At 37.3% G+C, this 11,227-nt stretch overlaps 1 protein-coding gene across 2 annotated transcripts; it reads left to right on the top strand.

Annotated features, from left to right (window-relative positions):
* Window positions 1-7,814: 7,814 nt before the first annotated feature.
* LOC111004764 (UPF0481 protein At3g47200-like) lies at window positions 7,815-9,853 on the top strand. Of its 2 annotated transcripts, none has more exons than XM_022275942.2 (2): window positions 7,815-8,172; window positions 8,296-9,853. In XM_022275942.2, exon 2 carries the CDS (start codon window positions 8,296-8,298, stop codon window positions 9,658-9,660), a length of 1,365 nt encoding a protein of 454 aa, XP_022131634.2. In that variant the 5' UTR covers window positions 7,815-8,172; the 3' UTR covers window positions 9,661-9,853. The 2 variants fall into 2 exon arrangements, with proteins under 2 accessions (XP_022131634.2, XP_087984037.1); XM_088127911.1 differs by having other exon boundaries at window positions 8,252-9,853.
* The last annotated feature ends 1,374 nt before the right edge of the window (window positions 9,854-11,227 follow it).

Below are 11,227 nucleotides of genomic sequence, written 5' to 3'. Positions count from 1 at the left end.
GCGAAGGAGATGCCTATGAATTCTATAGGTTATTCGAAACTTTGAGCATACATGTTTTTTTAGAAAGCGACAAACCATTCATTCAAAAATGTAGGTGAGAAACATACATAATATGTAGAGAAGAAGTAAAAGCACTCCATTCCAAAGAGATGGTGGAAATGTCATAATTACAAAAGAAGATGGATTTCGAGAACCAAGAAGAGGCAGCCATTTTTATGTCCTCCCACAGATTTACCACTGGTCTAGAAATGTCTGTGAAGAGGCAATAATTTATTTTCAGACAAATATACCAAAGGATTGAGCAAAAACCGCTACACCAAAGCACATCTCTACTAGTGGAGGGAGGAATATTAATATATTCCAAAATGACATTGTCGACTCTGATAGGAAGAGCTGTTGAGATATTAAAAATATCGAATAACCATCTCCAAATAATAGTAGCATACGAGCAATGAATGAAGAGAGATGATCCAGGGATTCACCATTCCGTTTACAAAGGGTACAACGGCTGGGATGAAGGAACAAAATAGGAATCCCGGCCCGTAGCTTAAATCTATCTCTTGCGCCATTCCAAATGATGTAATAAGATCTGCAAGATTGGGGGAGAGCTGGAAAATTGGAAGAGATTGAATCCCATAAGATTTTCTCCCTGTCGAGGAGGGATCTGCGAGGAGAAAAATTCCAGCCATGATCCAAATTATTCCAGGCGTCTTTTACTGATAAATACCTGCAGAGAGGGCAAAGAGATGCAGATAAAGAAATATAAACAGGCCCCAGTCCTGTCCAATTATGCAGAGTGTCATATCCATTCTCAATCTTCCAACTTATCTCACGACAGAAGGCCTTCCGTGCACTTTGCTATATGAAACCAGGGAGACCTCGAGCTGATATATTACTTACAAAACAAAGGGGCTTTTGCAGGCGACGTGGTAGTATATATAATTTGCATCAATAAGTAGAGATTTCCACAGGCTATCTTTCTCAGTGTGATATCTCCAAAGCCATTTCGTCAAAAGAGCAACAAATTAAGGTAAAATTAAAACAAGATAAAAACAGTGGTTTTGAGTACCTATTGGGAGGCGATAGAACAGAGAATCGGGTTTGAAGAAAAGTGAAGAGAATGAGGAAGGTAGCAGCAACAAAGGAAGAAATATATACAAGATCATGGAGTATTGAAATAGAGGCTGTTTCATTCTTCTGAATTAAGTAGCCGTTTGGGAACTCGATAGATGCTGCATTTTGTATTGATATAGGAGGCAGTTCCTTTAGCATTTTTTTTAATGGATATGGTGACATCACAGCCGTGAGAAGTAGATGGAGTAAAGAGGAGTTAAATTAGTGTTGCAGAAAATGTTACCGCAAGTGTACGGGTCAAGCTTTAATAAAAGTGATAAGTAATTACCCATATCCGTCTACTGGATTGGGTTTCTAGTCACTCAACTACTACGGATATTAATGTCCAATTTTATCTAGAGAAACAATAAGAAACTCTAAAGAAAACTCTTATGGATAACGGATCATAGGGAAGTGATTTCACCAATTGACCTGCAAGCGGATAAATTAAACATGCCAAGATCATTGAATATGCAATTAATCTATGAGTCAAGAACTCAAGAATCATGAAAGTCTCTCCCGAGCACAATTAATTCTCCCACTTATTAAGAAACTAATATCCCTATCTAATTTCATTAACAAGCAAGCCCTTAAGTCTTAGTCTTTTAACAACCTCTGAGGTAATTCTAAATCTCCCGATCTTAGAACTACCCCAGTCATGCATTCAGGTTTCAATCTAAACCACCTCTCCCGAGAGCGTAAGATTCAGATTTAGCAACAATTAATCCGTGATCAAGAGATTAAAAGCATTAAGCAAATAAATGCACAAATAGATTAAAAACAAATCAATCAATACAAATGTTAATAAATCCAACTCATAAATCAAACGGCTACGTCAATCCCTAGAATAAGAATACTCATGTTCACGAAAATACAACAAAATCCCACAAAGAATTTCACAATAAATCTAGAAAAGATAAGGGATAAGAGAGAAACTAAAGTCATAGTGTCGATTGAACGTCCCTGACTCAATCTCCACGATCACGAGCCTTCAAAAATCGTCTCCTCGCCCTTCTTGCCTCCAATCTCGAGCCAATACTCTCCAATTTCCAATTCTCCCATGTAAGAGTCCCCACCCACCCCTCCAAACGGCGCACTCAAATTTCTTTTAAGTTAGGGAAACGCTACAGTGCCATGGCACTACAATACAGCGCTGCGGCGCTGTCATAGCGGAAAAATGCCCAAGCTTCATCTGCAGGGCGCCATGGTGCTGTATACTAGCACTGTGGCACTGCTTCTTCGGGATTTTGCTACAAATTTAGATCTGCAGGCGCCATGGCGCTGCGGCGCTGATGTCGCTTAATTAAGCTCCTCTTTTTCGCTATAGTTTTCCCTCAATCGAACTAATGACTTGATCCTATAAAAACATCAGTTATGCATATTGTTGGGATATAATGGAGACAAAATAATTATTATAGATTATTGGGCCAAAATAGTCACACCTCATAGCTTGTCCTTGTTTTCATTAGGTTTAATGACCTAATATTAATACACATGATGGAGGATTTTTATGCCACTTCGTCGTGAGTGATAGAAACCAAAAAGAAAAAAAAGGGTGACGGCTAGTTTGTGTTGGTGCACAAATTGTAAGGTGGCGGCAGTGTTTTGGTTGGCAGAGGAAGAAAAGAGAACTTGATTTGTAGAGTGTTGTCGGCAGCATGTTCTCTTGAGGTTAGTGAGGTTTTTCGTTTTGTATTTCTAAGTATCTATTGGCGTAGTGCTTAGAAGCTAGTTGGCCATTGTTGTGGCATCTAGAGAGTGCTTTGTAGAGCGTTTGTGAGGTCCATTGTATTTATCCCAAAATCATAGTAGAACCCGTTGTTGCGGAAGACTGGACGTAGCCCACAGTTGGGGTGAACCAGTATAAATTGCTTGAGTCGTTTTCTGTGTTTTTCTCTATATATTTGCATATTGTGGTTGTGTTTGGATATTTTCTGTGGAAGGAGAAATTATACAGGATAGTTAATTTCCCAACAAGTGGTATCAGAGCGTAGGTTTCAGAGTCATGGGAGACAAATATCAAGCACACCATTACTATGAAGGGGTTTTGAAGTTCAGTGGAGAGAATTTCAGTTTTTTGGAAGATGCAAGTAAATGATCTTCTTACGTGCAAGAAGATACACAAGACTTTGGGTGAGAGACCAGCGGATATGACAGACAAAGCTTGGAATGAGATGGATGAGCAGGTCGTTGCAAATATCAGAATGGCATTATCAATGGGGGTATGCAGCCTCGTGGCGAAAGAGACGACTGCAAAAGAGTTATTGAAGGTCTTGCAAGATAGGTATGAAAAACCTTCTGCCAATACAAAAATATTTCTATGGACCAAGTATTTTAACATCCACATGGAGGAGGGAACCTCGGTGAATTCCCACATTAATGAGCTCACCGATATCTTGAACAAATTAGAAGGGATGGGTGTCAAGATTGAGGAGGAGGTGAAAGCTATGAGGCTGTTGACGTCTTTGCCTGACAGTTGGGAGACGATGAAGACTGCGGTGTCGAATTCGCTAGGAGAAAATAGCTTGAAATTTTTAGCTATTTGTGATGCCGCCTTATCTGAGGAAGCCCGGAGAAAATTAGGAAAAATGTCTGTAACTACTTTAGGGGCAGAAAATGGGGTTGAATCAGCTTTGGTAGCTCAGTTTAAGGGGAAGGGCAAGATGAAGTACAACGGGAAGCAGCAACATAGGAATAATAGGGGTAGTGGAAATTCCAGTGGAGAAGTTGAATGTTTTTACTGCCATAAGAAAGACCACTTCAAGAAACATTGCAGGAAGCTTAAAGAGGATCAGGAAAATGAGGACACTTTAAATTACGTGTCAGCGGAGGTGTTAGCTTGTATTGAAGGTAACACAACACCTGTAGACCGTTCATCAGAGTGGATAGTGGACAGTGCAGCTTCGGTGCATGTAGCTTCAGACAGGAGTTGGTTCACGTCCTTTACTGTAGGAAATCATGGTGTAGTAAGGATGGGAAATGGGAGACTCTCCAAGATCAGAGGAATTGGGGATGTTCGTTTGAGGACTGACAATGGGACCGAGCTAGTTTTGCATGGTGTCAGGTATGTACCCAGTTTCATGATGAATTTGATATCAGCAGGGAAGCTGGATGACGAAGGCTACAGAAGTGAGTTTGCAGAGAATAGATGGAAACTCATGAGGGGATCCGAGATAGTGGTTGTTGGCCACAGAAAAGCTTCAGTGTATGTGTTGAGGTTTGATGTTGCCAGAGGATTAGAGAGACAAGTTATGCACAGGGCTGCAGATAGTTCAGGAGGAGACTTGAAAGAACTAGCAGCATTGACAGTCAGAACAGATCAGAAGAATCTGCCATCAGTTCAAGTACAATAGCTGGAAAGTAGAGGAAAGGGAAAGGGGAACAGCTTAGTGAGGTGTTCGACAGACTGTCAGTTTCGAGCCCCAGTTGTCAGACGGATTAGCGAGCTGATGAAGTCGCGTAGGCGAAAGGGTGCATTGAGAAAGACTACAGTTGGTGCTGAGGTCGATGGTGAAGTCTCTAGAGTGGCAACGAACTTGGGTGGAAGTGTCAAGTCATCAGAGAAATCTTTCTTCAAGAGTCGTTGGGTGCGAGTGAAGAAGGAAGCGTCAGAGACCACTTAGTTCGAGTGGGAGCATGTGGTTGTGTCTCTAACGTCTGGGAGACAAGACCACGTATGATTGCTCAGTTTCAGGGCAATCACAAATGGAGCCTTGGTTGGTGCCAAGAAGAAGTTAGAAACTGTCGATGCAGTGGGAGTTGAGTCTTGGTTGATGCCAAGAAAACGTCGTTCAGTTGAAAACTGTTGGTGCAGTTAGAACTGAGACATGAGGGACACTGTTGTTGCAGTGGGAGGCAAGATTGTCGTTTTGTCTCCAAGTGGGAGATTGTTGGGATATAATGGAGACAAAATAATTATTAAAGATTATTGGGCCAAAATAGTCACACCTAAAGCCCATAGCTTGTCCTTGTTTTCATTAGGTTTAATGACCTAATATTAATACACATGATGGAGGATTTTTATGCCACTTCGTCGTGAGTGTTGAAACCAAAAAGAAAAAAAAGGGTGACGGCTAGTTTGTGTTGGTGCACAAATTGTAAGGTGGCGGCAGTGTTTTGGTTGGCAGAGGAAGAAAAGAGAACTTGATTTGTAGAGCGTTGTCGGCAGCGTGTTCTTTTGAGGTTAGTGAGGTTTTTCGTTTTGTATTTCTAAGTATCTATTGGCGTAGTGCTTAGAAGCTAGTTGGTCATTGTTGTGGCATCTAGAGAGTGCTTTGTAGAGCGTTTGTGAGGTCCATTGTATTTATCCCAAAATCATAGTAGAACTCGTTGTTAAGGAAGACTGAACGTAGCCCATAGTTGGGGTGAACCAGTATAAATTGCTTGTGTCGTTTTCGGTGCTTTTCTCTATATATTGTCATATTGTGGTTGTGTTTGGATATTTTCTGTGGAAGGGGAAATTATACAGTATAGTTAATTTCCCAACACATATAAATAAGTCATAAATGACCGAAAATTGTTAAATAATTTTCACTTGAATATCATGAAATGTGGTGTATAAAGTACACTGTCAATTAGTTAGTGGTGCTTGTTTTCAACAATAATAGTCACGTAGGAGAGACTCTGAAGTATTATTGTTTTGAGTACACAATAATGCTCGGTGGACAGTTGTCTATTTGGTATTTGAATTTTCATAAGAAAAAATGCTTTTAGTTTTCCAAGTTTGGAAAATAATTTTAAATAATTCAAGAGCTCATTATACCATTAGTAGTCTGAATTCTCAATCCTATGCTTGCTGTGGAGTGAATACAAATATCCACTAATCCTTGTTTCTAGATAATGTAAAAAATGATATGACAAATAATATTAGATTGAGTTGGCTGACTTGACAAATTTGGAGCAACTAGTTTTCCATCAAAGAGAGTCACAAAGTACAACAAGTGACAAGTTGTCAAGTGAGGATTCAAACTCACAATAATTTGGTTAGAAATAGTTGTCTAAATCAGTTGAATTATGCTCAAGTTGATTGACGAGCCCATATTTTGGGTCAACCAAGTCACAACAATCTTAAATAATATATGAGATGTGTACCATGAAAATATATTTTACATTAGGAAAATCACTATGATTATCCCGTGGTCTGAAATAAATATTTTTTAACTATAAATTTCCTTAAACTTTATAGTACTAAATAACTAAGTCCATTAAATAAACATAAATAAAATTTTTAATTTCAAATTTAAAAAATTCAGCCATTACTATAACAATAAAAGAATTTCCTAAAATAACCACCCATGAAATTTTTTGTTTGGGTGAACAAATTCCAGTAGAGTGCGTTGTCTGAATTACTTCTTTTTACCTACAATATAAGGTTAAACAAATATTAAAAATTAACTACAAGTTTTTCTTTTCTTTTTGATTAAGAATTAATTACAAGGTAAGGAAACATAGCTAATCATTTATGACGGGCCAACTTTAAGTTTTCTTCACACAGTTACATATAGTTATAATGCCCAATTTTCATCTGATCAAACTGAAGTTCCTTCCAAACAATTAGACTCCTCTCCCTCGTCAATGCCCCATATATATGTCTACAAAGAGATTCAGCCAAGAGTATTTAGAATTGAACAATATTGTTATTCACTCCAATTAAGAGAAATTGTAGAGAAATCATAGTTACACAAGAGAGAAGATTAACAGTAACCGTAATATCCTCCCAAAGCGATTTTTATAAATCAGAGAATGTTCTATTGTTTTGCTCTAGCAAAGTGTGCCAAAGAGTGGAGCCAATAACATTGCTCCATAAAATGTTTTTCTGGTTTGTAATTAAGCGGGAAGGAAAGACTTTCAATGTTGAATTGATCAACTTGATTTGGGAGAACAAATCTGGTGTGGAAGGATTCAATAGTCTATTCCAAAAGACCGGTTTTGCAAGGGCAATGAAGGAAGATATGGTCCAAAGAATACATTATACTCGAGGGAAGAAAGTAATAAAGGCTAATTAAGCCAATTTGACTATCGACCAACTAAATTATACATTTATCTTTATGATTGAATGTTCGAATTCCGTTGAATTAAAAAATAATAATAATAAATAACCTCGTCAAACCTTTTGAATTGGTATGACATATATAGGTTGGCTGTGGCAAGCAATTTAAGAGAGAAAGTGACAGTAGCTGTTGGTTGGTCCGAAGAGATTGACTTGACTTGATTTGCTTACATTTGCATCAGTAACCTGGTCTGGTCTCTAATATTAACTATATATTTGGCTCATTGTCCTTTAGTTGTAGGGTAAAATTATATTAACTCTAAGTACGACGTACCTACCATGTTAATAAACTTTTTAGCTCTTTGACCTTTAATTCCAGGGTATAAAATATCATCTATATTAATTCGTTGAAAATTTTTATCCTCCCACTGTTGAAAACAAGCACAAGTAATTTTATCATAAGTTTTTGGTAGCCACACCTAAGTTGTACCAAGTGAATAATAAGATTGCTTTTTTATTTCCTCTAGTCCCAATAGCTTCTTTTTTATTTTAGATACCAGAACCATACAAGAGGGATGCCACTCCAATTCAGGAAAATGGTGGAGATATCATAGTTGGTTACCATAGAGGTTTGATTTCAAGGACCATGTTGATGTGTTAAAGACTTTTACATCCTCCCAAATATGAAAGACTGATTCAAAGGAATTAGCAAAAATTCTATTGTTGTTTTCCAACCAAGTAGACCACAGAAGCGAGCCCACAACATTACTTTCTGATCAGTCGGAACGTTCCGAGGATTGTTTAATGGGGAGAGAGAGAGGTTGAAAGAATCCAGTATAAAATTCCAGATAACCACAGTGTATGGGCAATGTAAAAATAAAAGGTCCAAAGTTTCTTCTGCTTGGCAACAAAGGATACATCTGTTTGGATTCAGAGAGAAAGAGGGAAGCCTGGACTGCCTCCTTTCACTCCATCTTCCCACGACTGACTCTCCCTTTGTTGTTCCCTCTTTTTTCATCTTTCTCTGCAACGTCCCCTCCCTTCAATTTGCAGGCAAGAGAGTAATTAAGGTACCTATTCTCTCTTCATTTCACTAGTTTTTTCTCTCTTTCTTAAATTCATTTAGCTTCCTTTTTTTCAATATTTAAGAAACGATCACTTTGGTGCCTTAACAATTTGCGTACGACTTTAAGATGGAACAGAGTGGGATCACATTTGAATGCATCGACATCGACAGAATGACAGGATCTTCAGTTAATATAGCAAATAATAATGAGGTTGATGAACAACATTGTCGTCATGTTGTGATATCCATCGAAGAAATGTGCAAACGACTGCCGCCGCCTCCTATTGATCCAGAATGCAGCATCTATCGGGTTCCCAAACGGCTACTCAACATGAATCGTAAAGCCTATACACCTCAAGTGATTTCCATTGGCCCTTTTCACCATAGTAATCAATCCAATTTGATTGTCACACAACAACATAAGCTTCAAGCTCTCGATAGCTATCTCCATCGTGTAAAGATGACAGTTGAGGCCGTCGTGAAAATCACTCAGAATTGGGAGAATAGAGCCCGCAGTTGTTATGGAGAACCCATCAAAATGAATAATGACAAATTTGTTACAATGCTGCTTCTAGATGGTTGTTTCGTAGTGATGTTTCTGATACTAGATTATAACAACTATGAAACTGATGAAAACGGGTTCGATTCTTCATTCTACGAAGCAATGAGTTCTGATATATATGGAGACATGACAATGCTTGAAAATCAGCTTCCTTTCTTTGTTCTTCAAGGTCTATATGACCTAATACCGAAAGATCATGAAATAAAAAACAACTCCCTTATACAACTTATAGAAACGTTTTTCAGTAGGTCGATGAACAATCATGAGATTCCTTGTCATGTATCCCCACCAAATGTAAAGCACTTGGTCGATCTCTTAAGCTTATACTTCTTGCCCCCGTGTGATACGAAGCAGCAGCATGATAAGGACGAGTATTTGGTTACTCCATGTGTAACCGAGCTTTGCGAGGCTGGTGTCACCATCAAGAAAGGAAAAGAAGCCACATGTCTGATGGACATAAGCTTCAAAAATGGGGTTTTGGAAATCCCACCTTTAGACATTGATGATCACTTTGAAACCATCGTGCGAAACCTGATGGCGTTTGAGCATTATCCCGCAGCAAATTACCACAGGTATACAATCCAATATGCTTTATTTCTGGATTATATGATAAGCACAGAGAAAGACGTGAGATTACTTGTGGAGGCGGGAATCATAATCAATAGTATTGGCGGTAGTGATAAAGAAGTTTCAAGACTGTTTAATGATCTCGGTAAATACGTCTCCATTCCGGGTGGTGTCCACTACTTAAACCATATCACCAAACCTTTACATGATCACTGTAAGAAATGGTGGCCCCGATCCAAGGCTACATTGAAACGTGACTATTTCAATAGTCCATGGGCTTTTATCTCCATCGTCGCTGCTACCTACATCATTATCCTCACTCTCTTACAAACAATATTCACTGCGATATCCACTTTCAAGTGAAACCCATGTCTCCGTTTCTAATTAGATTATTTTACATTTGTTGCTCCTTTATTTTACTTGTTAAACAAATGTCAACCCTGCATTCGCCACTGCCTTTGCTTTCATTGTTTTTCTAAAATATAATATTCTCTTATGTTCTTATTTCTTTGTTATGGTCTTTGTTGTATAACCACTCAGATTGTTCCACGTGACCATGAATTTTTGCCAATATTTCTTATTTAGTTAACATTATTTTTTTTTCTCACTAATGCCCATATATCTACCATGAGATTCAGCCAAGAGTATGAGAAAATATTGAACAATATTGTTATTCACTATGGTTGAATCCATTACAAGGCTGAAAGTAACAATGACCAGAGCCGATTTCATTTGTCAATTGTCGGAATTATGTTGAACTAAAATAAATAAATAAAGTCTAATTTTGAAAGGTATAACATAGGCTACTATCAAGCCATTTAAGAAAGAAAGTTTGTCAATTGATGCTCTTCAAAGGTCTTTATTTGCTGAGCTGTCTTACATTTCTGTAAGAAATTGATTTGATTTGGTTTGGTTTGCTGAAATTTGCATTAGTGACCTGGTCTGGTCTCTACTATTAGTATTTACTCTATATTTGGTTCATTGTCCTGTAGCTGTAGGGTAAAACTATATTAACTCTATATTACTTCTAACTTTTATTCTCCCACCTGACTATTGTTTAAAACCAACCCAAAAGTAATTTCTCTGCTCCAAATTTACGAAAGCCATGACCCACCCATTCATTGTTTATAATTACTCTTCCTTTTTCTTCTCTCATCTTTTGTTTTTTTCCTTTTTAAATGGAAACAAAATTTAAAAAATCCAAATATTAGGAACCAAACTCAAACATATATTTAGCTAAAAATTTAGTAAATGAACTAGAATATTAATTCACACGCTAAAATTTATTATTCTTTTTTTTTAAATATAACCATCGATTCATTGAGTATGTGAGAAACATTCGATAAACTTAACACATTTTCAGAATAAATTCTACGGAACAAATGTGACTATCCAAATATTATCGTATATCCTTACAAATTTTCATACAAAACAACGTGGTTATTTAAAGACGTCAGACATATAAAATTTCGAGTATCTGAAATTTAGACATGTGCATAGATGTCGGGCATCTATATTCTCGAATAACAAGCCGCCCCTTAAACTTTCATAAATTGTATGTTTGGGAGGGATTTTGGCATGGTCAAATCACTTTTGCCATGGTTAAAATCACTTCATTTCTACTGATCATGTTTGGCAAATTCAAAAATTGATTTTAGTAAAGTTTAAAATCACTTTAAATTTATTTTTAAAGTATATATCACTTGGATGATGATTTTAGAAAATCAATTATATTTAATTCTCTTTTTTTTCAAAATCGCTCGTAAATACGCCCACAACCAACGTTTTAATTTGCCAAACATGATGAATAGAAAAAATTATTTTGACAAATACAAAATTGATTTAACTCTCTTTATGGTACCAACCCATCACTCGTACTTGTGATAAGAAGCTTGGTTTTTTACTTCTTCCAATACCCTCTTTTACTTCA

The sequence above is a fragment of the Momordica charantia genome (assembly GCF_013281855.1).
Source record: "Momordica charantia cultivar OHB3-1 chromosome 8 unlocalized genomic scaffold, Mcharantia_2.0 BLBB01000008.1, whole genome shotgun sequence".
NCBI classification, from domain to species: domain Eukaryota; kingdom Viridiplantae; phylum Streptophyta; class Magnoliopsida; order Cucurbitales; family Cucurbitaceae; genus Momordica; species Momordica charantia.
The sequence above is the reverse complement of the archived record's forward strand: the minus strand, read 5'-3'. Positions and strand labels throughout refer to the sequence as shown.